We start from the raw sequence: 27,138 nt of genomic DNA on the forward strand, positions 1-27,138 counted from the left end.
TTTGAGAATGAACCAGGTGTTTATTCTTTAATGTAATACTATATTTAGCTCGCATAGGTTTACCTGATAATGATTATTGTGGAAGGGGTAGCAGAGCAGGGAGAGAATGCAGGCAGTTTACATGTAAAATACCATGAATGCCTATAGCACTGCATAGTTAATACATAACACAATTGTACTCAACATTTTTATTTTAAAACCTTCGTGGAACACATTCAGCCAAACCCTGCTCATCGTACTGCTATACAATTGCCACTAAAGCCCAGGGGAGTTCTGCATGAGTGAAGATTTGCAGGATCTGTCACATTGTAATGAAATATACATGAACATTTCATTAGTAGGTAAAACTCTCCATTTCTTTAGGGCCACCACACAAAGTTACATGAGCTGGAGTCCAGGCAACTATTGTGGAGATGGGAAGGGGTGACTTCTGCCTGCCGTTTTATTTGTGTCTGCCGTCATACATTCTGTGATAATGAACATCCACTAACCCCAGTGCTATAAAGAATGTTTACCACAATTACAATGATTGCCAACATTTATACATTTTTTCCCATGGATAATTCTGCAAATATGCCTTGAGTGGTGGATAGAGTGATGGACTGGGTTTCAAGAGACCTGGCTACAATTCCCACCTCAGTCACAGACTTTCTGTGTGACCTCGAGGAAGTCACTTAATCCACCCCAGGTCTCAGTTCCCTGTCTGTAAAATGAGGGTAAGGCTTCCCTATCTCAAAGGGGTAAACTCCATTAGTCATTGTGAGCGGTTCAGATTCTTCAGTGATGAGAGCCATACAAGTAGATAGATAGACCAGCCACCAAGGGTTGCATATGCATTCTGGTGATATTTGTTATTTATAATATTCATAATGGAATAAGTATGGCTTCAAAACTAATATTTAAAGGCAAATCACTACCCCCAAAACATCTGCCACCACCATGTTCATTCTCAGCCCCATGTAGTATATTGCATTGGGATGTTACAATACACAGTGGCGATTTGTCACAAGGACGCAACACTGCAAAAAACACTGGAAACCATGGGAAGTCTTGCTTTGTAAAGATGCATATTAAACCAGAGATAGGAGAACCCCACAATGCTCAGACTTTAGGATTAGTTCAGATGAGTATCCTACAGCTTGGGCATTTGCCTGGACCTCAAGAGGGCTTCCACCATGCCCTGCAACCCTCCCCATAACTGACACCCCTGCTCAAAGGCTTTGGGTGACCTTTGTCATCACTGGGGGAGTTTAGATAGCCTGCCAACTCCCTCCATTATGTTTGTCCAGGCTGGCTCTAGGTTTTCTTCCCTTGCAGCTTCTTCCCCTTTTCTCCCCCTCTCCTGTGGTTCCGCCTTTCCAATACTTCCCTCTGGGATTTGCCCTTCCTCTCTCCATACAGACAAAAAACAACCATATACTTTCAATCTGAACAATTATTGTTTTTAGAGTAAGGAAAACAAAACAAAAATAAAGTCTCCATGAGAGAGCACAGCGTGTGCCTTCTTTGTAACATGCTGCTTCAGCTCTCCCTCATAAAATGGCAACTGCCCTTGCAAATATCAGATTCCTAAAACATGGAAAGGTGCAGTGCCCGGGAAAACTAAAATATACAACATGCTTTTTCCAACCCTTCCACTCTCCTACTCCATGTTGTCCCTTCCTTCCACTCCTGTTTCATGGTGGCTTTCTCTTAGCACTGTGGTATGCCTATTCTCTTTATTATTATTTATTATTTTGTATTACAAAGGTGGCTAGGAACCAACGAATTATAGAACTTCATTGTGCTAAGCACTGTACAAACTTATAGTAAGGGACAGTCCCTGCCCCAAAGAACTTAAAATCTTAAATAGATAAGACAAAGAGTAGGGGAAAAGGACAGAACATACAAGCAGAGTCAAGGATGTGGTGATTTGCAAATGTCATGTTAATCCCCTCAACCCTTGAGGAAGGACTTTAGCTGCTGCTTTTGAGGACTGGACTGGGACTGAGGCTGCCTATGGTGCTAGCTGTCTCCTCCTCTTCCCAGCTCATCCTGTTTCTCCTCCAGATGGTAGGAGCTAGGAAGCAGAGCAATGGCAAGGATGCACGTAAAGCTGTCGGTGGGGCAGATGCTGGATGCCCATAGGCAGTATCCTTGAGAAATGGAAGGAGAAAACCACAGCCAAAATTGCAGATATCTGGGACACCCAGTGGAATCCAAGAATATCCTAGAAATTTTGTAACCATTAGCCAAAATCTGCAGTTCTTACTCAAACAAATTCTTCAGGATATGTCTTTTTGCTATTACCTGCAGAGTAAGCAGGGGGTAAGCAGAATGGATAGGAAGCCAAGAGCTTTCATTGTCTGCAGATATCAGTTTCCCACGTGTATTCCTTGTTACAATTGGGAAGGAGTATCACTTGGTATTGAACTGCAACCTTGTCAACAGTATGGGTGGGAGACAAATGCAGGTGGTCAAGAACCAAACTGAGCCCAGTCCTTTGAGGAGGCCAGGTCTCTGTTCCTGCCACCATATCAGACAGACATTCTGAGGTGTCCCTAACTTTGAGCAGGAGGAGCTTAAAGAACTTTGGACACTGTTAGCTGATCAGTCCCCACTGAATGCTATCACTGAACAACTGAATGAATGACTGGATTTCTTTCCTACCCCTGCTGTTTTTGGGAATGGCTTCCCTGTCAAGAACTGTGGGATGTGACCTGGTCTCCTGTGAGACTGATAGCAATGGGGTCACTGAACTGAACCATTTGCCAGAGAGTGCTGTATATCAATGTTCTTTTTGAAAAAGACCAGGGGAGAAGAGGAAAGGGATTTGATGCATTTATGATTACAAGTACTGTCTGGATCTGCCCTGACTCTGAGACCCACTGCTAGGAGGACTTCATGGCTCCATATTTGTGTAGTGAAAACCAACCTCTCTGACCACCCTGTATGTGCACACACACTGCATAGTGTTGAGAGTACTGTGACTTTTACCCTGTGACCAGAGTCGTTACTATGACTCCTTAGTTTTATGGGAGAAACCTGAGGTCATTGAGTAACTGCCAAAGAGAAATAATCAGAAAGTCTGGATCTTATGCAGGCAACTAGTGTTGGAGCTTATAAAAAAAGCAGTAAAGAGATAGGGATGTAAAAAAAAAATTTTTTTTACACAAGCTGTTGAATGTAGTGATACAAATCTGCTCTGTTGGCCACCGCAGAACTGCAGAATTCATATTGGCTTACTTATTTATTTTGTCCCTTGTAAAACTAGTGACTGAATACACTAAAGGTAAACTTGGCTCCCCTGGGCCCACATGTTTCTGAGAAATTCTGTCCTTCCTTAATGTGTAGCTGGTTCATGCAACTTTCAGAGGAAGTCCTTTGAGATTTCTGGGCAGAGCAATTGAAATTTTTAGTCCCTCAAGAGTCAATGCCTATTAAAAAGTACCTTTTCTGAAAGGTAGCATTTGAATTTGCGGTAATTCAAATCATCCGGTAATCTCAGTCTTCATGCAGTGAGCTAACAACCCGTGTTGTACGATAGTGAGGATATAGCATATTATAGTGAGACAGCATTGTCTAGTAATTAGAGTGGGTGATTGAGAGCTAACTAGGAGGTTCTTTTCTCTACTCTGCTGCTGATTCACTAGGTGACCCTGAGCACATTACTTGACCTCATTGTGCCTCAGTTTTGCCATTTGAAAGTGGAGATGATAATGTTTAAGGCTACGTTTTAGTCACAGGTATTTTTAGTAAAAGTCAACAAAAATTCACAGCCTGTGATCTGTCCATGACTTGTACTATATACTCCTGACTAAATCTTGGGGAGGGGAGCGGCCCAGGGGGGATGTCGTGGGTGCTCGGGGGGGGGCAGTGTGGATGCTTAGGGGGGCCAGGTCCTGTGCTGATGCTGGTGGGGGGCCTCGGAGCGTGGCCCGGAACCCCTGCTGGTGCTGGGCAGTGATGGCACGTGGCCCAGGACTGGTGCTGGAGGGAGAGGGTTGACGGGGCTGGCAGGCTCCCCACCCAGCTCCGCACCTCCCCGGAAGTGGCAACATCCCTCAACTCCTAGGTGGAGGTGCAGCCACGCAGCTCTGTATGCTGCCTCCTCCCTGAGCGCTGGCTCTGCAGCTTCCACTGGCTGGGAACTGTGGCCAATGGAAGCTGTTGGGGAAGTGCCTGCGGGCAGAGGCAGCGCACAGAGCCTGCTGGCTGTGCCTACCCCTAGGAGCCGAGGGATATTGCCGCTCCTGGGGAGCCCCCCAAGGTAAGCATTGCCCAGAGCCCTCACCCCCCTCCACGCCCCAACCCTCCGCTCTGAGCCCCCCCACCCAAACTCCTGCTGCTGGGGGGAGGGGGCGGTGGCCCGAGACTGCAACAGCAGCGGCTGGTGCGGCTGGCCATTGCAGAAGTCACAGAGGTCATGGAAAGACCCAAAGTTCGTGACTTCCGTGACAGACTCACAGCCTTAATAATGATACTTGCCTCTTAGATATCTAACATATATACACACGCATCTAGCATATATAACACAGAGATATAATGTATAGATAATTATACTTAGTTTTTTCTATAAAGCCCTGTGTGATCTACAGAGGAAAGGTGTTATATACATGCTAAATGGTGGAGTTATGTAGAAGAATAGTGGTCCCTATCACCAGATAGGAGGAGACATGGCGTGACTCCTTCAGCACCCCCCTTTTTAGCAGTAACTTACCTTCCAAGTATGATGCCTAGCTTACTATTTCAGATAAGCTGCATGTAACAGTGGGTAAATGTCCTATTCTCTTGTTTTTGATTCTATAGCTGTCTCTAACCTGGATGCAGAGAGTAAACTGAGTGTGTACTACCGAGCACCTTGGCATCAGCAAAGAAATATTTTCCACCCCTCAACCAGACCACCCTGTGTGGAGGAGCTGCACCGCCACGCCAAACAGAATCTGCGAGCCTTGCGAAGAGGTAACCACTTCCACAGTCCTCCCTCCCTTTACCCATACTAGTGAATAAAGATGAAAAAACAGGAAGCCGCACTAGGCAGGGTTTGTCCCTTGTTTTGCTTCTTTGTAGAAAAGATCCAAAACATTGTTAAAAATCCAGGGTACACCCACATTTTAAATACTGAGTGCAGTTCTGATTACCCCACCTAAAAAAATATTTTAGAATTGGAAAAGATACAGAGAATGGCAACAAAATGATTTGGGGTATAGAACAGCTTTCAGGCAAGGAGAGATTTAAAAAGACTGCTTAGAAAAGAGACAACTAAGGGGGAATGTGAGAGAGGTCCAAAGAATCATGAATGGTGTGGAGAAAGTGAATAGGGAAATGTTTACCCCTTCACGTAACACAAGAACCAGAGGTCATCCAGTGAAATTAATAGGCAGCAGGTTTAAAAACAAACATGAAGAAGTACATCTTCACACAACGCACAATCAACCTGTGGAACTCATTCCCAAATGATGTTATGAAGGCCAAAATCAGTGAGTTCAAAAAAGAATTAGATAAGTTCATGGAGAATAGGTCCGTAAATGGCTATTAGCCAAGATCGTCCAGGACACAACCCTATGCTCTGAGCGTCCCTAAACTTCTGACTGCCAGAAGCTGGGACTAGATGACAGGGGATGGAACACTCAATACATTGCCGTGTTTTGTTCCTTCCCTCTGAAGCATCTGGCACAGCCACTGTAAGAGGAAAGGATACTGGGCTAGATGGACCATTGATCTGACCTAGTATGGCTGTTCTGATGTAATATCTAATATAAAAAACAAGCAGAAGAAACAATCACCTTTTTTGTGCAGGTCACCTTTAAAGTGTTCAGCAGCAGGCTTCCTTAGGTGAAGTAGATTTGCATCAATATCAGTAATTCTCTTAGTCATGTGTTGTTGTTAATGACAATAATTGATTGATCAAATTTGTTAACCTCATCTTAACTGGATAAAATGTTACAATTAATTACTGCATTTTGACCTCTCTGCAGTTTTAAACTCAGCAACTAACTGTGGGGGCAGTATGTCTTAATAGCACTGCAAAGAGCCATAAAAAGGAATTACAATCATTGTAGCACTAAAATTAGAATGAAACTGTGCGGGGGTGGGTTCCTTAGCCAATCAGCATAGCAAGTGTCCTAGCATCAGGATAATCTGCTTCTGCCATCTTGTGGACAGGAGAATTTCTGTTAACCAAAGCATAACGGCAGTGGACAGAAATGGGTAATGGAGTTAAATAACAAATTGTGCTTTGACAATGTACTATCCTCCGTATTTAATATTAACTCTGCAGCATTAGCAGAGAGTTTGTCATACGTTGTCATATTTTATTTTCTCTGTATTTTTATATTGTAAAATGCAATTATACTCTGAAAAGCTCACCTAAAAGTGGCATCATACTTCCTATATCAAATTTGCATTATTGACAAGTAAAAAGATATTTTTAACTGCCAGTGCTTCAAACCCAATGTTAGATCAGAGAAACAAGTTACGTTCTCCTTGCCTCACTCATCAAATGCCAGTAACAAAGACTATGCTGTTGGCACTTAGCTGACAATGTTGTTGAGAATGCATTCGGTGACAAAGAATCCAGCTTGCGCTTCCATTGGTTCTGCATGCTAACAGTAATGGAACTACTTCTATCTTGGCATCAAGAACAGAGGGACAGAACCATTCCCCTGTCTCACATGGACTCCCAGAAGATTTTGAAGAAGCTTGAGTTTGGGCATGGATTGATGCTGGAGAGACTTCAACACTAGAGCTTTCTAGGCAATGAAAGACTCTGCAGAGCTTGACATTTTCTTGGAACTGAGAGAGACTAGTGTAGCTGGTGCCTTGAAGACAGACACCTCAGTTCTGGGACAAGTCTTTGCCTCAGCATCCATCTCCCTGATGCCAATCAAGCAGTCAGAACCCGATGCAGCTGTGGAACCAGGGAACGAAATCCTAGCCTGGAATGTTCTTTCTTATTTCTCCTCACTGCACCTATTGATAGACTCAATACTCTATTATACTACTTAATATAATAGGCAATAGAAGCTCCCAGCTCCCACTGGAAGTTAGGCCTTGGGTCCAAAGCATCTCAGTGTTGGCCTCACTACCATTTGGGATGTAATTTAAATCCCGTTCTGGGAGACCTCGGCTCATTAGCCTCTGATGTAGTGTCTTTTAGAAGAGTGAACCTTCCACTGTCCTGTGGCCCCAGTGGATACTCTTTCGTCTTAGACATTTGCACCATGGCAGGGTCAATGATGACTCCACCTTATCCTTACAGTGCATGTAATACTTAGCTTATGGAAGCCTTTCAGAATTGCATTCAGTCTTCAAAGGGGACAATAGCTGCACTTGATCCTCCATGGGCTTACCTACTGATCTTTTTCTCTTTTGATTTTGTTTGTATTTACGACAAAAACAAATTACAGGTAGGAAATTTTCAGATTTTTGGGTGATGACAATAAATCATGTGTTTTTTCCAGTTATTTACAATTCTTGATCTTTGAGTCTCCGGCTGTCAGTTTTGCTCTGTTTCTTCTTAGCTTTATGTAAGAGGTGGAAATACATCTGCATGTTTATGGGCAATTTCTCTCTTTACCAATGGGGAGATCATCTTCAGCAACCATTATCTGGATTTTAATTATGTTTCTAGGGGAGCAGTCTCCTTCTGTGATCTGCATTATGGAGGCTGGATGTGTGGGAATGACCTAGGAGGGTTTCTATCTTTGAATCGTAGAAATGTAGGACTGGAAGAGACCTCGATAGGTCAACTGGTCAAGTTCCCTGCTCTGAGGCAGAACTTAAATCTAGACATGCATCTGACAAAGTGGGTACTCACCCACGAAAGCTTATGCTCCAATATGTCTGTTAGTCTATAAGGTGCCACAGGACTCTTTGCTGCTTTTACAGATCCAGACTAACACGGCTACCCCTCTGATACTTAAATCTAGACTATTCCTGACAGATGATTATCTAACCTGTTCTTAAAAATCTCTCATGTGGGAGATTCCACAACCTCCCTAGGTAATTCATTACAGTGCTTCACTACCCTTATAATTTGGAAGTTTTTCCTAATGTCTGACCAAAATCTCCCTTGCTGCAATTTAAGCCCATTACTTCTTGTCCCATGCTTAGTGGTTAAGGAGAACTATTTATCACCTTCTTCTTTATAACAACCTTCTACATACCTAAAGACTGTTATCATGTCCCCACTCAGTCCTCTCTTCTTCAGACTAAACAAATCCATTTTTTTCTATCTGTCTTCGTAGATCATATTTTCTAGGCCTTTAATCATTTTTGGTGTTCTCCACTGGACTTTCTCTAAATTTGTCCACATCTTTTCCAAACTGTCGTGCCCAGAACTGGACACAATACTCCAGTTGAGGCCTTATCAGTGCTGAATAGAGTGGAAGAATTACTTCTCATGTCTTGCTTACAACACCCCTGCTAATACATCCCAGAATGATGTTTGCTTTTTGTGACAGTATCACTTTGTTGGCTCGTATTTAGTTTATGCTCCACTATAGCCCCCACATTCTTTTCTGCAGTACAACTTCCTAGGCAGTCATTTCCCATTATATATTTGTGCAATTGATTATTCCTTCCTAAGTGGAAGGAATTTTGCATTTGTCCTTATTGAATTTCATCCTTTTTACTTCAGACCATTTCTCCAGTTTGTCAAGATCATTTTTAATTCTGATCATGTCCTCCAAAGTGCTTGCAACCCCTCCCAGCTTGGAATCTTCTGCAAACTTTATAAATGTACCCCCTTGCCATTATCTAAACCATTTATGAAGGTATTGAATAGAACCAGACCCAAGACAGATCTTTTAGTTGGGATTTGAGTTGCTAACGTTCCAAAGAGTATATGATCTATTTTGTTTAAAGATATGAGCCGAGCCAGTTCTGGGTTTTAGTTTTGTAAAACCTCATCAGTCAAAAAGGTCTGGGTACTTTGCCTTGGAAGGGGATTTTAATGGGGTATGAGGGGAACTTTATACATATTTAGTAACAATTACATGTATAGCATAAAAAACAAAGTTACCCTGTGTCCTTACTGTCTGACTCTTTGTCTACCAACTCTTCTGTTTCATCCGCTAATGTAGCTCTCACTTACTGTACCATTAGAATGCAAGCTTCTTGGGGCAAACACTGTATCTTCCTCTGTTTTTGGAAAGTACCATTCATGGTTTGGGTGCTATTGCAGAAATAATAATAATAATGAGGAAGAAGACCAGCCTGAATGTTTGCTAGAAGATTAAACTTCATTATTTATATCTGTTTAAATCTCAATAAAGAGATTTTTGTTTAATGCATCAATCAGAAAAACTGACTTCTAGTTTCTCCATTTTCAAAACAGAACAACGAAACTGGGGTGATAACAGAGAGCAGAAAGTCCCAGGGCCCATCTCTGTGGTGGTTCCCCCATTTCCCCCCTTCCCTGCAATCTACAGTCAGAAGAGGAAAGAGATAAAGGACCGTCACTTGCTAACAGTAAGCTTTTCATGCATACTAAAGTTATAACATATATTATTATTGGACCTAATAACGATGCTGTTCATTCATCATCATGCTTAATAATTACCCTATGGATTTCTATAGTTACAATCCAGTTGACATTGGTCTCTGCCTGATCCATAACAAAACACAGGCTGGTTTCCAGTAAAGATATTATGGATTACATTTTGAAGATTCCATTAGGAGACAGATGGGCACTTGAGATTTTATCCCCCTATACAGGAGCCTTCAGGTGTCATTCTTAACTAATGCCTGAGCAAGGTGTAATACTTCCAAGAGGGAACTTAGTGTTGTAATTTAAGTCCTGGAAGGACAATTGCCAAGAACCAGGAATTCTAGAATTTAAATAATGATGGGCGGTAGTGGTACCGCTTTACTACCCAAGGTGCCTGCAGTTACACACATGCCTACAGAGTATTCATCCAACTCTAGTCACAACTTGCTTTTATTGCTAATGGACTCTCCTCTGCCATTGTACAGTACTGTACATTCAGATACTTTATTGTACCATTGACTTCTGTGAGTACTGTGATTGGCTCAAGAGCCAACAAGTAAAAATGGTAGTGCAATCAATGAAGTTGCATTGATTTACACCACCTGAAGATCGGTCCCAATGCCTGTGTACTGACTAGCCCTTGGCACAAATTTGAAATTAAATTACTGATTTCACAGATCTACCATTGTAAAAGGAATTAGTCTCACCAATATTTTGAGAACTTCACTGTGAGTGAACTTCTCCCCTGTGCTAAGGACCAGTGCAAGTCCCAAATCCCACTTAGGCACTCAAAATCAGGCTTATTGGGACTTAAATAATGCATACACCTTATGTTGGCATCAGCACAGGGATGAATTTCACCATTTGAGTATGTACACAGTATGCAGCTGGGCACCTAGACCTATGTCTGTGCCTGAATAAGTGGGTAGCAAGGTATTGTATAGTCACGTACTTAATTTAGCAATAAAATATATACAAATGTAATACAAAAGTGTAGTAATGAGAAAGGGATCTGAGGGTAATGCACACTTCCAACTAGTGGTGAGCTCCGAGTGCAGTGTTCAAATCTGCAGCCAGTTCCAATGAAGTGTTTTGTTTCTTTTCGGGAAACACAAATTGCATTATAAGGTATGGATTAGTTCTGTTTATTTTATTTTTTGACTAAATGGATGTTTTAGATGGCTATTTTCAAGGAGGCCCCATGGCAGAGGTGAGTCTTAAGGAGGCACTTGAACAAGGATGGGAGCCTTGTGCATCAGCTAAGAAAGGACATTCTGGGATTAGGGGCAGCGTAGACGAAAGGGTGGGGAAGACATTTGCAGGAGAAATAGGTGAAAGGTGGTGTCATAGGCAGAGCAGAGCAGACAAAAGGGTCAATGAGAGGCAAGGAAGAAAGGTGTCCACGATGATGCCAAGTTATGGATCTGAATTGGTTCAATGTAATGATTTGGAAGTATATTGGACGTAAAGTTTCCTTAACTAACGTCAGATGAGGAAAAAAACTTGCCTTTGAAAATGTTTGCTCTGTGGTGAAAGGACTGAATCATAGCTGTGTTTGGAAAGTGACTAGTAGATGTAGACTCTACTTTCTTACATGTAATACAAAATAATAATTAATAATGAGCAACAATCTGAGTGAGCTCTGTACTGGCAGAAATTAAGCCATGTTAACTGCAGACGTCTGACACCTTTTTCCCCGTAAAAAAAGAGTCAAGCCTTGTGTGCATCTTGCTTGGGTTTTTTTGAAAACTGCCCAGGCTCAATGTTCCCCGAAGAGGGAGCAAGCAAAAGTTACTGGAGCACTTGATCCTACTGTTAGTTAGCTAGCAATGTCTTGTTTTTACAACTAATTCAAAGCTCTCATCGTACTGATTAGAGCACACTGCATTCATGGCGGAGTTGTAAAAGGAGAGGATGTGGCAAGGTGGTATAGAGAGCACATGAACACAGATACTGCTTGGCAAACACTGACTGAAGATTTGTAAGAGCTACTCAAACAGTGGAGGACTAATTGAATTTGTCAGTCCTCCCTTCCCCCGATTTAATGGCATCATTATTAAAGAAAGTTGAAAATACTGTCAGAAGTGAGATTTCCCTTTTCAGTGTGTTACATCTGCTGCAATAGGCTTGTTGACTTCTCTGAATTTCTAAATGCTTCTGGGAGCTGATGGATAATTTTAGCATATTATGCCAATTACTGGTTGCATTGCCTGACCACTAATTAAGTAACAAACTATGATGGCTGAAAGCCACCAGAATTGTCATCCATGGAACAGGAGCATATTCTATATTTCCCTTCCTTTGCCTTCAAGGAACGTGCTAGTGAAAGAAAAACTAGCTCATGCCGACAAAAAGCCACTTTCAATGCATCTTCAAGGCTGAAAATTCAAGCAATTGGGCATGAAGAAGTTCCAAAAGTTGCAGGCCAAACTTTTCAAATTTGGGTACATTAACATGCAGCAAGTGGCCTGATTTTCAGAGACGATGACTACCTACAGCTTCCATGGATTCCATGGGAGCTGCAGCAGTTCACTGCTACTGCAAAACAGCCTATTTACTTAGGTGCCTAACTAGAAAACACAACATAATATAGGATCATCAAACTTTTTAGGTGTCCAGGGCATGTGTCCAAAATTCAGCTTATTGTCTTACCTTTCCACAAAGCAGAAGTCTAAGTACCACTCATTCTGCCCCACTTGCCTACGAAGAAAACAAAAACAATTTGGGAAAGACACAAACTTGACAGAACAAGGGGATTATTCCTCAGACATGTTCCCATGACAACCCTGCATGTAACACCTCCTACTGCAAAAAGAAAAGGAGTACTTGTGGCACCTTAGAGACTAACCAATTTATTTGAGCATAAGCTTTTGAGAGCTACAGCTCACTTCATCGGATAAAGTGAGCTGTAGCTCACGAAAGCTTATGCTCAAATAAATTGGTTAGTCTCTAAGGTGCCACAAGTACTCCTTTTCTTTTTGCAAATACAGACTAACATGGCTGTTACTCTGAAACCTCCTACTACAGCCATTGAAAACTGAGATTCTGTGTCATTGTGACTGCAATTAAGACTTTTGTTTCACATTCTTCAATCTTTTCTTCTTTTTTTCTGGTGCCCCACTCAGTCTAGTGAAGCATGAAGCTCCAAAAGTTCAGAGTTTGAGTTCAGAACCTCGTGATTCTGCAGAATTGGTCTGGAAATCTCATAAGAACAAGTTTTCTCACAGATCTCTGGCTGTTCAACTTCAGGACAGAAATACTTTTCAGAAATGGGGGGAACACTTTCACATTTTGAAATACATGCTGATATATACACAAAGTTCAGTTTAAGCTTGACTGTAAATACAGTCTGGACAAAGATTCAAGAGACTTTAGTTTTCTGAACTTGCTTGCCCCGTCTTTAGACAAGACCTCAGCTGGAACAAGTAAGGAATGGAAATGACCCATCAGGTTATTTATTCCATCTCCCTGCCATTTCAGAAATATTCCCTGTGGCATGTTCTCCAATGCTTTGTATATACCAGTTTTAAATGACTCAAAGGGAAACTCAAGTCAAACACACCAAGTTTCACAGTTTTGTGTTGAAGCCATGTGAAACCTCAAGGAAATACTAATGGGCTGAAGGATTTTAATCAATCACCTGTGCACTTCCTATGTACAAATGGCATCTACCATTCTTCACAAAAAACCCATCTGTACCATTGAATCTGAAGATTGAATATGTAAAGCAGTAAGTGTAGTACATACAGACCAATGCTATAGGATTATTATTATTATGAGCCTTCGTCTGTTAGCACACCGTGTGTGGTATGACTTCTGTCAGAAAACAAATCTTATTTTTGTATTTACCTTGTCAAAACACTGAAGCATTACATTAATCATTAAAGGATTGTCAACATTTTAACAGATCACACTTGTAATGTTCCAAACTAAAATAAACACCCACAAGCAGATAAAACAAAAATTTGTGGAAAGTAAAACATATGGAGATATAAATTCTGAGAGTAGGCAGGTGAGCAAGATTGTGTCTTATAGAATAAAATGGGAAAAAATAGCATGGTAAGAACTATTCTTTTTATTTTCTCAACCAATATTGCCTGACTACTTGAAAAAGAGACTGCGATGTTACAGAATATTAATGTCTAAATATAATACACAACCCTTTGTTCAAATCATTGGAAATACACTGATCTTTTACTAGCATCTCTTTTCCTTTTCCCAACAATGTTAATTATTCTATCGATTAAATCAGTAGTTTTGCTTTTGCTACATAAGACAAACAAATGATTTGTTCTGGTCTCTTAAAATTCTGTTATGGGGGAGAATAACATTATTTAGCACTTACACAGTGCTTTATAATTCCAAAGCACTCTACAGAAGTGGTTTAATTTATCCTTGTCACTTGCCTTTGAAGTAGAGAAGTAGTCGTCTCTCCAGTTTACAAATGGGGAAGCTGAGACAAGGAGGTTAAGTGATTCACCCAGTGCCACTTGAAAAAGTCAGTGTTAGAGACAGAATTAGTACTCAAGAGATCCTGGTTTCAGCACTGGTTTCAAACCACTAGTTCACATTTCTCCTACAGCTTATTTCCCAATATATAGATTTTTGTTTTCATATTTAAAAGTTATGGAGTCTTATTATTGAATAGTTATATATTTATTTTGGGTAAAGTAGGCTAGCCTCATGCTGACCCTCTGCACTGGGGTGAATTTCAGCTTTTTAAATTTTATTCATAAGGTCATCCAGAAAGGAAGTTTCCAGCATGGCCTTTCTTTTTGACCTGTCCAGTGGTACAGAAATCAGGGCTATAAACAATGCTTAATTCCCTTGTTTGCCTTTTTGTTATTTCTTGCTCTTAGGGGTCAACAATAATGTTTTTGGAATTATAAATTGTGGCATTGGCCACATTACTGTTAAAGCTTTGTCAGCACTTCCTCTCTTTGCAGGGGTTTGGGAATAATTCATCAAGATTTCCTGCAGGCTAACATTTAGCATATGCAATTTAAGTGAATTTTTGAACTAATTTGGAGGAAAAAAAATCAGTTTAGCCATTTCTAAATTAAACAAACATACAGGGAATAAAAACTTTCTGCTCTTGAAAACTTTTCTGCACTCGCTAAACAGCTTTGAATAGAGGAACACAAATGAGGTGTTTACTCGTGGTTTTATATTTCTCCTATAACCTTTTTGCTATGGGTTCCAGATCCTCTGTGCAGTCACTTACTTTGAAATGCCAACATTTCGTGGAATACTGTCGCTTCAAATGAGGCGTGCGAGGTGCATAATGCAACGTGGACATTGCTTTTTTCACAAGCCTTGCCTTCCTATTTGCAAACCATAAACAACATTGGAGCCCAAAACTCTTGGGAGGAGAAAAAGGAATCAAGTAGTGATTTGCCACTCCCTACAGACCAGCTGCATTTCCTCCTTCTCATCCCATTACTGGAGCAGGAAATTGAGTTGGTCTATGAATTGCCAAGCTAGCAAGTGCACAACTGCAGGTGGCCTTCATAGTCACTTGCATTGATTAGTTTTAAGGTTTGCATCACCTGGTATGTTATACCGCACAGAAGTGGTTAACGTCAAAGAGATGCTGAAAATAGGAGATGTGCAGTTAAGATTTTTACATGGATAGCCTGATATTTCAAAGACTTGGCACATTAACAATTACACCCATGAAAAGAGTTGCATTGAAGATGATGGGATCTCTCATAAAAGTAACGGTATTCAAATGTGTCAGTGTTTGCAGCAGAAGTCCCTAAGTAATTAATTACACACTAGACTGGAATGGCTTCAGAAGAATCTTTCTCGTCTAGTGCAGAAAAATGCCTTTAAAAATACTGAATTTGTATTTAACAGATTGACTGTTGCCATCGCTGTTTGTCAACAACACAAATAAAATACACTATGAAAAACTGCCTACATGCAAAATTATCTGACAGACCAGAATGGCCCTGGGTGTTTCATATGATTTCATGACTAATTACATATTTCCCAAGCCAGTTAGAGCTCGTCTTTTGAGTTTGTGAGAGATTTTTTTAAACACAAACCAACCCTCCAGGTATGACCTATTTAAATAATAACATTTTGTTCTCCGATTGACTTCAAATGGATTTTTAGGTGCCCAGCACATCTGAATATCAGGCATAAGGGGTCGTAAGTTGGGCAGCCCAAAATGACAGCTCCCTAAATCAGTGGTCACACCTTAAAATGTTATCATTAGGGTCCATCATGCAAAGTGCTCAGGATTGGGCCTATAATTTGTCATAGGAAGTAGCATCTGAAAAAGACAGTGTCTGATCTGATTCAATCTGTGGAAAGGAGAGGGAAGTTAATGATGTAAAAGATGCCAGCTTGACAGCCTTGTCTGAAAATCTGTATTTAGCCACAGCACAGATAAAACATCGACAGCAACAGTGCGAAGCTTCCTCAGATTTCCCCACCAAAGGGCCTCACTCTTAATCTGGATGAACCACCTAGAATTGAATGAATAGTGTAGCCTCATGCAAGCTCAGTTCTTGGCCGCTATGCGTAAACTGCCACCCCTGGTGGTTTGGTTTGTGTGATGGAGTCTATTGGGAACTGAAATGAGATCACTGACCAGTCATCGGATGGCAAATATTTTCAATCACTACCAAGCTTGGCTGGATTTGAACTGGTCATCCAGGCAGTGCCTTGACTAAGAAAAAAGATGTGTTCTTAACTGGAGTGCTAACTTGAGGTAAAAGCCTAGTTAAGATAAGGCAGTCTGTAGTTTTCACATGAGTTGGCAAGTGGATTTAAGACTAGTCGTTCCCATATATTTAATACAACCTGCTGACTTGTGTGCAAACTACAGGCTGCCTTATCTTCACTCAGATTTAACTAGAGTTAGCTACTTGCATTAAGAACACACCTTTTTTTCCTTGAGGCCAAGGCTTGAGAATGGAAAAGCAGATGTTTAAGTAATACTGTCTTTTAACAAGTTTTTCTTCAGCCATTTTATTCCTTTTCATCTCTGTTATTTTTTAAATACCCAATATTGTGGTGTAGTCATACCAAAGTCTTTCTTTAGAGTTGTAATTCCATGAAAATCTTTTCTATTTTCTCATTATTAGACAATCCTAACATTTTTGCCAATAGGATTCTGCCTGCACAAGCACTTCTAATGTAGATTATGGCCTCTTACCTATTAAGTCTTTCAGAAATCCCGTAACATTTCTGTGGGCATTGTCTGCCTTTATCAGTGCTGATAATATTTTAGGCCATTAATATGAATACACTGTTATACTTTGTTGGCATTTTATGGCTGCTTTTAGCATTGGAGCAGAGTTTCTTAATTTTTTTAAATCCATTTAAGGATTTTTAAAAAAAAGTCATTCTTGGAAAGTAATTCAGGCATTATGCAGTCTGCATTGAGCAACAAAGCATTATGAATGATTATTTAAAAAAAACAACCCTCCCTATCAGTCATGTTTTTTTAGCCTCTTTCCCACTGTCCCATGCAGGATTGCATTTTCTAGGCATCAATTTCACATAGCCTGCTGAGAATGCTTGTATTATAACAGTAGTTGGGTAGCAAAACCCTACCATTAGAATAAACCAGTTTTTGTTACTGTGGTACTTGGAAAATCATCATTACCATATTTCAAACTTCTCGAGGGGGGCTGTATTTTGAAAGGGATCCCTCTCCACTCCTTAGCAAATAAAAACTATTGTAGATACTGGTAGAGAGTTCAATAGAACATAAATGGCCCGTTTGGGAATATTGTGGCCTTTGAGAGGAGCTAGGGAGCAGGAAGGCTGTACCAGTAGTCGCTCCCTAGGACTGACACAGTAATTCTGGAAACACTGGGCTCGTGCAGACATCACTCAGTTTTTTATAGAATACAACATATGCTCCCCTCTAACTGAGGCCATCTTCTCTGTTGAATTTGTGGCCAGAGCCCAAACCTTGCCATTGCTTGTTCCTTTTGGGGAGGCAGATGCTGTTTGGGGTGCAAACATGGAGCAGTCCTTGCACTCATTTTCAGCCTTGGAGCAGAGGAACAAAGTGGGAGAGAAGGAATCCCCATGCTCTCTCCTGTCCCTTGGGCACCACTGTGCTGACAAGCCCCAGGTGGCCCTTTGTTTAACAGCACAAGGATTTCCACATTTAAGAATCTGTCACTCCCTAGAGGTCTGTCTTGATTCAGCACTCTTCTTAGGAACCCTTTCAAATCTTCAGCAGCAAAATTGAATTGCAGGGATAATCTCTACTGCTGTAATTCTGCTCTGGGTCAATTACTGGTGACTAGGCTCAGTGATGAAAGGATAGTATCATCCTTGCATATCTGAAGAGCTAGTGGAAACTTAAATTATTCATATCTTATTCTTTTGGTTCCCTTCATAAACCATGAAAGCATTTGTCTGCAGTCGTATCAGACACTGGTCTGTGCTAAAGTCCCGTTTCCTAGCCCCTTTTCCATTTTAAGAGAATTGGTTTTAGACCTAATCTAGATGGCTTACTAGCTATTTTTAATAAATTGGAAGTGGTCTCTGATTTGATTTGCTCCTCCTTTTTTCCATCAGACGTGTGGGCACCTAATTTTGGAAGTTGCTGTCAGTTTTAGTCCTAAACAAGGAAGCAAGATAATACTGGAGGGGTCTTTGCTGTATAGGTCCTGGGTAGGTGTAGAGGGGGTGATGTTATTTCCATGGAAAGCTGTCTTGGTTCAGTACCAAGAATTAGGACCTGGCAGCCTCAGCACATCTATCTGCTTGCTGTGGAAAAAGAGTTCTCACTCCAGTGGTTCTCACACTGGGTGCATTTCAGTGTCGATCAGGAGGGAAGATGGCCCACAATAGCATTTCTCTTCTGTGAGTGGCCTACAAAATGAGACCAGTTCAGAGCCATTATTAACCAAATTGAGAAACACTTGGTAATCAAAGCTTTTTAAGGTTATCAAGGGCTACATTTTCTTTTTCCTTTTTTTATTTTTATGTATCATTTTAAAAGACGTCATCGTTCAGTCATAGGTTAAAACAAGACACTAATCACAAACAAACCGGGGTCTTGGAGATAAAAAGACATCAAAACATCGTGCAATTCACCCAGAACATGTAATGTGCTGAACATCTCTATTTACCCTTTAAAGCATTAAGGAAATGCATATAAAGCCAATTGTCCTTTGTCATTCTGACATAATGATTACAACTTAGGCTGTTTTAACGGTAACATCAAAAAATTGAAATTGATCTATGGAAGATTTAGATATATCATCTTTAGAATCAGCCTTATTTACATCCATTATTTTCAGATGAGCAGATAAATCTTTAACTTAATCATGAAATAAATAATTGACATGTAATTTGGATGAGTACCTTACAAAGTTTTAGCTTAAATCTGTAAGGAATTATTGTGAGCTATAGGTATATAAGGCACTCTGAAGATGATTTTTAACAATGGTCACACCAGAAGGCTGCCCCAATTTAACTATATTAGTTGCTAAACCAATTTAGCTAAATCAGTACTGTTTTGGGGTGTGGACATGTCTTTATGCGCCAGGTGATGAGATGGGGGTTTATTCAGAGAAAAGGAACCTTTTCAGGAAGGTGAATTTTTCAGCTGGAAATTTAGGTTGTGGTTATAGCTCAATTTAAATCCTATAGCAATTTCTCTAGACAAAATTGATGTGCTTTAATCAAAAACATTTTGTGTATGTTTTTAATTTTATCTCCCTCCCCCCCCCATTTCATATTTATAGTTTAACAGCACCCGCTCGCCTTCCCCCACTGAGTGTTGCCACATGACCCCATGGAGTAGAAAGGTATTGGAAAAACAAGCATTCTTAAACTAACAGCCCTGTCTCATTTATTTTTTCCCTTTCAAACCTCTAACCCTTTCTTTTGCTTGCTTTTCGCTTCTCACTTTGTTGCACTATGCACTATCTCAAAGAAAACTTTTATATGCTACTCTCTTATCAATAAGGAACAACATTTTTTTCCCCATTTTGGGTAACTGTAATAGGTTTAGTGGACCACAAGATCATTTCCTCCTATTGACTAGCTTTGAAGGTCTGGATCGAGATGGACTCCATAATGTGGGTGATTGCATTTTATTTTCTTGCAATGTTCAGAATAGACCAATATTTTTCAAAACCATAAGAAACCATCAAAATGATGCCAGAGCAAAAGCATACATTTATTCTCTGGACAGTTGTCATTCCCATTGTTTGCAAACAGTAGTTTTGGCAGACAGTCAGAGCCTGCAGTCAGGTCACTACGCTTTCTTTGTCCAGCAATCCATTGTTATTCATGGAAGGAATCATCAACAAAATGGTGTGTGTGTGTGTGTGTTTCCCCAATGCCCCAAACTTTTTGGGGGGGAATAAAGGGGGGGAGTTACCTAGGAAACAAAGTCTTTTGTGCTTGAAGTTTATATGAGCTACTCACAGTCTGCTGGTGATCAGCACAAAAGCTGAGGAGAGAAAGAAGGCTGCAAAGTTTTACTAAAACCGTATATGGAAAAAAACGCTTTTCTCAAAGGGGGGAAGATACCCTGTCTCCTGAGTTTGTGCGTGTTTTTGCAGATAACATTTATAAGGTAAGTGTCCTGGAATAGTTTAAATAGGTGTATGATCTTAAACACTTTTGGAACTGGTTTGGAAATGTTGTTTGCCAAGCTTTAGACCTTCAACTCCCACAGGATTTGTGGGAACTCTATGAATAGGAATGGCACAAAGATGATAATTAGCATGTGATCATGTAATATTAGGTAACTACATGCTAAATACTGTGCCAAAGAAAGGGAGAAAAAATTGTTTGTCTTAACCACATAGGTGCACAAAACTAAAACCCTGGAAATATACTGTAAACAACAGCCATAGGCAAGAGCCCCAAGAGTTAGCCAGCTGGGAATCTAACACTAAAAAGAAAACCAGACTCAAAAATATTTCACAGTATTTAGAAAAAGACGTAAGCAGATGTTCTCAACTAGTCAAGGACTGATCAGTCACTACAGAGAAGTATATTAACTTCAAAAAGGGGGGAAAGTAGGGCAGACATAGAGTAAGGCATGTGGGTTTTCCCCCCCATTTCCAAACAAAATGGAAACAGAGAGAGTTTGAAAATGTGTCTTTAACTGTAAAGTTAGGAGAAAATGTTTTTCACTTATTACTTTATTGTTAGGTGAAACTACAACAGTATTAGAGTTCAGGACCTTTATTCTATTTTAAAACACCTGTTTTTCTTCCATTTAATTGACTTTTCTCTTGCTTATTTGGCTTTCTATACTTCCAGATCTATGTTCTGAATTATTTGCATGGTTTCTAAATAATACTTTGAACTTCTTAATAGGGCTGTCAATTAATCGCAGTTAACTCATGTGATTAACTAAAAAATATTAATCGTGATTAAAAATATTAATCGTGATTAATTGCAGCTTTAATCGCACTGTTAAACAATAGAATACCAATTGAAATTTATTAAATATTTTTGGATGTTTTTCTACATTTTCAAATATGTTGATTTCAGTTACAACGCAGTGTAATTGACGTGTACAGTGCTCACTTTATATTATTATTTTTATTACACATTTGCACTGTAAAAATGATAAAATAAATAGTATTTTTCAATTTACCTCATACAAGTAGTGCAGTGCATTCTCTTTATCATGAAAATGCAACTTACAAATGAGGATTTTTTTTTGGTTACATAACTGCACTCAAAAACAAAACAGTGTAAAACTTTAGAATCTACACGTCCACTCAGTCCTACTTCTTGTTTAGCCAATCACTAAGACAAACAAGTTTGTTTACATTTGTGGGAGATAACGCTGCCCTCTTCTTATTTACAATGTCACCTGAAAGCAAGAACAGGCGTTCACATGGCACTTTTGTAGCCGGCATTGCAAGGTATTTACGTGCCAGATATTCTAAACATTTGCGTGCCCCTTCATGCTTCCGCCACCATTCCAGAGACATGCTTCCATGCTGATGACGCTCGTTAAAAAAATGTGACTGAATTCCTTGGGAGGAGAATTGTATGTCTTCCACTCTGTTTTACCCGCATTCTGCCATATATTTCATGTTATAGCAGTCTCAGATGATGACCCAGCCCATGTTGTTCGTTTTAAGAACACTTTCACTGCAGATTTGACAAAACACAAAGAAGGTACCATTGTGAGATTTCTAGAGACAACTACAGCATTCAACCCAAGGTTTAAGAATCCGAAGTGCCTTCCAAAATCTGAGAGGGATGAGGTGTGGAACATCCATTCAGAAGTCTTCAAAGAGCAACACTCCAATGTGGAAACTACAGAACCCAAACCACCAAAAAAGAAAATCAACCTTCTGCTGGTGGCATCTGACTCAGATGATGAAAATGAACATGCATTGGTCCACACTGCTTTGGATTGTTATTAAGCAGAACCCGTCATCACATGGACACATGTCCCCTGGAATGGTGGTTGAAGCATGAAGGGACATATGAATCTTTAGCACATCTGGCACATAAATATCTTGCGACGCCAGCTGCAACAGTGCCATGCGAACGCCTGTTCTCACTTTCTGGTGACATTGTAAACAAGAAGTGGGGAGCATTATCTCCCGCAAATGTAAACAAACTTGTTTGTCTGAGCGATTGGCTGAACAAGAAATAGGACTGAGTGGACTTGTAGGCTCTAAAGTTTTACACTCTTTTATTTTTGAATGAAGTTTTTTTTGTACATAATTCTACATTTGTAAGTTCAACTTTCATGATAAAGAGATTGGAGTACAGTACTTTTAATGGGGGAATTGAAAAATACTATTTCTTTCATCATTTTTACACTGCAAATATTTGTAATAAAAAATAAATATAAAGTGAGCACTGTGCACTTCATATTCTGTGTTGTAATTGAAATCAATATATTTGAAAATGTAGAAAACATTCAAAAATATTTAAATTAATGGTATTCTATTGTTTAACAATTAATTTTTTTAATCGCTTGACAGTCCTAGTTCTTAAGTTAGTTCTTAAGCAGCTAATCCTCTCCTGGTTAATATTTATCTTGACACCAGAATCATCAACACCAGTTACAGCCAAATGTATAGCTGTAGTTTTTCTGTATCCTTAAATCTGAATGCATTCCTAGCTGATTAGTAAAAGTGAAATTTGTATCTTTTTCTGAACTAAGGATTGATACTTTGAAAGCTTTGGACCTCTTAATGCATATCCTCAAATTACATGGCACCAGTTTTCAGTGGTAGTCAATGTACTTGTGTGTACAAAAACTTTGCATGCACATTTACCACAACTTTATGTGAATATACAAGAGTGGCATGCACAAATGGATATTTAAATGCCTAAAATCGGTCATAATTGTGTGCACACTAGCAGCAAATGCACATAAATAAAGTGCATGCCTCTTCCCATTAAAAATGTGTCCTATACACATTTTATCTACACTAAAACATTTCCAGTATGTTGAGGTATTTTTGTCTTTTTACTGTATATCATGTATCTGTGGGAACAATAATCATATCATTGTTTGGAATATCTATAATTCTTCATTGCTCCCCTGTAATCTACCTCTAATCTCTTTCTACTGCTTTGTTTAAAAATTAGTCTTGTATGACTAAACAGTGAACACTGATTTTGAATGTATTCATTTGCAGTCCCATCCACCAGAGGAGGAAGATACAGATGTCATGCTAGGGCAGAGGCCGAAAAATCCAATACATAATATCCCTTCTACACTGGATAAGCAAACTAATTGGAGCAAAGCACTACCTCTCCCAACTCCAGAGGAGAAAATGAAACAAGATGCCCAAGTGATTTCCTCTTGCATTATCCCCATCAATGTCACTGGTACAAATCTCTTCTATTTCTTTTGCTTGATTCAAGGGTGGTCAGGTCAGAACATTTCATTATATTAACTGTGTTTCAAAACACAGGACTTTACAACCTACAAGTAAAGACTTTGACTCAAGAATTTAATTTTGTACAAGACACTAACTGGGCTAAATTCCTCCCTCTTGTAGATCCACTGAAGTCAATGGGATTACATCCAGAATTAATTTGGCCCAGTGTATTTGTGTCACATTACAAACTGTTATCTAACACTAAATTACACGGTATGATGTGTAATTTTGTTTTGTGTATGACTGGCAACTGGTATTTAAAAGGACATAAAGCAGCTCTTTGAATTTAGCTAACTGAAATAATGCAGAAAGCCATAGTGGTTAATCATATGACAATCATGTGTAACCAAGCAAATAAGGGCAGAGAAAATATTATAACACTTGAAGTACTTTAAATATGCAAGTAATGGTCATGTAGTATGTAAGCCATTGCTTTGAGATCTCTTGTCATGCTGCTGAGCTGAAGGTATAGTAATGGCATCTTCATTTATTTATAACACTTTTAGTTTATGCTTTTATGCTTTATTCAATTTAAGAATTTGTTTACATATTAGTATGCAGCGGGTATATACATTATTAAATGTGAGGGATAATTTATTTCCAAAAGCCAAAAATAAGCTTCCATTTTCTTTCTGTCTGTCTTCCATTTTCTGTCTCTTTCTCATGTATGATTCAGTGATTAGAGTACTAAAGTCATCTGAGTTTTCCATAAAACTACCTTGCACCAATTTTTGATTAATTTCAGAGTGTAAACTAGGCAGCCTCTATGACTGAAAACTCAAGTGTAATGATCAGCAAGAAAAGCTGTGTCCTTACAGTTAAACTTATAACTAGAGTTGGGTGAAATTGTTCAGCTGAAGCTTTTTTCTTATGAAAAATGCAGATTCAGCAACACCAGATTCATGAATTTATGTCAGTTTTGCTAAATTGTTTTAGGGGGAAACATCTGAAAAAAATTGAAACATTTCATTTCAACATTTTCTAAGTGAAACATTTTGATTTTTTTTCAGTTTGAAAAGATTTTTCATTTCAAAATTTCCTTTAATTTTATTTTAAAAAATTTAAAATGTTAAAAAAAATCAAATTTGAATTGAAACATTTTGACTTTGTCAAAGCAATATGTTTTATTAGATCCAGGATTTTATTTATTTGTTTCGATATGCCAAAAATTTGGAAAATTTTCATTTTCAGTCTAACCTAAAACATTTTTATTTTACTTTTCAAAATTGCCAATGAATCAAAAATTATTTTATTTGCACAGCTCTACTTAAAACATAAAAGTAAGTATTATGTATTCCTTTGTGCTTTTCTGGTACTGCTCTAATCAGGGAAGGATGTGTGGGTCAGAGATCCTTATGGGACATCAGAGCAGAAAGTAATACTGTGATAACTAACAGGATTGATTATAAGTACAATGTGAGGCCTTAAAGAGTATATTCTCCTCAGCATGCACGCACCTATTTCCTACTGTCACTAAAGTTACACATATATATTTAGAGGAGAGTATACCCTTAGATCTGGGATAAATGTCAATTTTTCCAGTAATAGAGTTTTTGTCAGGTCTCTACCTGCCATAAATTGGAACCATATTTCCACTGACCAGTTTACAGCCCAAGAATAGTACATAATTTTCTGAACGTTTAATGTGTATCATTCTCATTAACACTATGTGAATAATTTGTACACACCCCACTCCACCTGCCACTGGGAGATGACCTGGCACATTGGCCACAGGGGTCACATGCAACTAACTCATAATTGCTGGAATATCAGCAATTTTAAAGCAATTTGATTGTGTTTAAAAAAAAATCCTGATAAACATTCACGTTAAAAAAATTACAGGTAATGGAGTTTAGAGCACTTTTCTTCATTATTAAAAAGTTCTTCCTCTCCTTATTACAGGGGCATTGGTGGTTACGGGACATCTGTCTGAAGCCTCTATTATACTGTAGTAGATATCAAGAAGAACTTTTACAAGAAAGTTACTTTTTAATGTTTTACATTGTTATGTAATGTAATATGTATGTGTGTGTGTGTATAATTATGTTTAATATAATTATACGCTATTTAACATAGAGCTTTTATTTTTTTATTTTTTTAGTCAGGATTGGATGGTTTTGTTTTTTCTAAAGATTGCAAACCAGAGAAAGAGTAGCCTCAATTTCATTGTTTATAGCCCTGGCCCACTTATTCAAACATGTCTTGCCAACTTTAGAGAGCAGGACTTTGCATTTGCTAGAGAAGCCAGCCCAGCTAAGTGCCATAGGTACTGGAACTAGGGGTGCTGTGGGTGCTGCCGCACCCTCTGGCTTGAAGTGGTTTCCATCATATACAGGGTTTGCAGATTAGTTCAGTGGCTGTCAGCACCCCCGCTATACAGATTGTTCCAGCACCCCCGCTAAGTGCTCTATTTTTTGGCTGTCTTCAATTTAACTTTTTATTGATCATGGAGAAAAACAAAGCTTCCTTTAGTAACACCATACAAATGTAAATAAAATGAGATGTTCTTATCTATTCTATATAGCCAAAAGTTTTTTAAAAATGAGTGTCTAAAGTTCAGTTCTTAAATCCACATTTGGACACCTAAGTATGTGGCCTAGTTTTCAAAAGTGCTTGTCACCCAGCAGCCACCATTGACTTCTATGGGAGGCTGCGGGGTAATCATGCCAGTTCCGAAGGTGGCTAAATGTGGATTTAGAAACGGAACTTTAAGTACACATTTATTTAAATGTTGACCCTATATAACAGTTAAGAAAAATGTTCTCTAAACTTGTATGTGGATATAAAATACTTTATTCACCTGTTCCCTAGCACCTTGGTCTCCTCAGAATTACCAATCTATGGCAAAATAGTTTTATGAACCAGTTTTTTTAGTTAGTTAGTTACTTAGTTAATTAGTTTGTTTAAATGAGTCAGAATATAGCTGACCAGATTCAGGTTATCATCTTGGCCGCTCCCATTCTTTGCAGAGGTGTTGACGTCATTGTCTCCATGGCAAACAAATAAGTAGCTGTGATAAAGATGCCTGCCATGGAGAATTCCTAACTGTTTTCCTTTTCTTATTTGTTTACTTTATTTTCTCTCCTTCTGTTTCTTTTGGCAGTGCAGGCTGCTGAGAGGGAGCCGGAGTTAGAAGTAACACTGTGATATACCGTAATATAATTTACATAAGAGCTGCATAAGGGCTCCATTATATTTATTCACAGGCTTAATCCAAGCTCACATACCTCCACTGTGTTCCAGCCATGACATTTGTTTACCATTTCTAAAGGCTAATGAGACCTATTTATGGGTTGCAGGAGTTGGTTTTGACAGAGAGGCTAGTATACGCTGCTCTCTTGTTCATTCACAATCTGTACTACAGCGAAGACGAAAGTTGAGAAGGAGGAAAACCATCTCTGGCATCCCCAGAAGAGTGCAACAAGAAATAGGTGTAGTATAAATAAAAATCTTCAATAGATAGCATTCTAACTGACTTAAATCGCAGGGATCTGAGGTGGTAGCCTGCCTTCCAAACTGCTTTCCAAGGAAACATTTCCGCTTTTATGGTTGTGGAGTTTGGAAATGATGTGTTTTGGTTTTTTTTCTTTAATACAGTAAGCAAAGCTATATTACTCAATATGACCTTGACAAACCACAGGCCTTACCGAGTGATATAGATATACATGTTCAACCCTTATTGTTTAAATGTAATCAGTTACTTAATTTTTTTTTCAGTTTATTTTTGTTCTATAACCATAATTATGTGCATAAAAAGTAACTAGATTCAGTGAAAGTTTTTTCTTGTGCAAGAGATCTTAAGGT

General features: G+C 39.2%; 1 protein-coding gene and 1 long non-coding RNA gene across 8 annotated transcripts in view; one reads left to right on the top strand and one right to left on the bottom strand.

Annotated features, from left to right (window-relative positions):
- Positions 1–27,138, top strand: part of NHS (NHS actin remodeling regulator) — a 345,504-nt gene that overhangs the window by 306,740 nt on the left and 11,626 nt on the right. For 5 of the 7 annotated variants that reach the window (XR_012160290.1, XM_073356202.1, XM_073356254.1 and 2 more), the window contains exons 2-6: positions 4,789–4,941; positions 9,320–9,453; positions 19,198–19,260; positions 23,089–23,281; positions 26,634–26,765. Coding sequence is in view for 6 of the 7 variants with exons in the window: in XM_073356202.1 (XP_073212303.1) it covers positions 4,789–4,941; positions 9,320–9,453; positions 19,198–19,260; positions 23,089–23,281; positions 26,634–26,765 (675 nt within the window). In the remaining variant the exon portion in view is untranslated. The remainder of the gene's footprint in view (positions 1–4,788; positions 4,942–9,319; positions 9,454–19,197; positions 19,261–23,088; positions 23,282–26,633; positions 26,766–27,138) is intronic. The other 2 variants (XM_073356225.1, XM_073356216.1) reach the window with 2 other exon arrangements.
- LOC140915902 (uncharacterized) overlaps positions 1–27,138 on the bottom strand; it is a 51,091-nt gene that overhangs the window by 4,469 nt on the left and 19,484 nt on the right. The window contains exon 2 of the long non-coding RNA XR_012160318.1: positions 12,125–12,172. This is a non-coding gene — a long non-coding RNA (uncharacterized lncRNA). The remainder of the gene's footprint in view (positions 1–12,124; positions 12,173–27,138) is intronic.

The sequence above is a fragment of the Lepidochelys kempii genome, chromosome 1, assembly GCF_965140265.1.
Source record: "Lepidochelys kempii isolate rLepKem1 chromosome 1, rLepKem1.hap2, whole genome shotgun sequence".
NCBI lineage: Eukaryota > Metazoa > Chordata > Testudines > Cheloniidae > Lepidochelys > Lepidochelys kempii.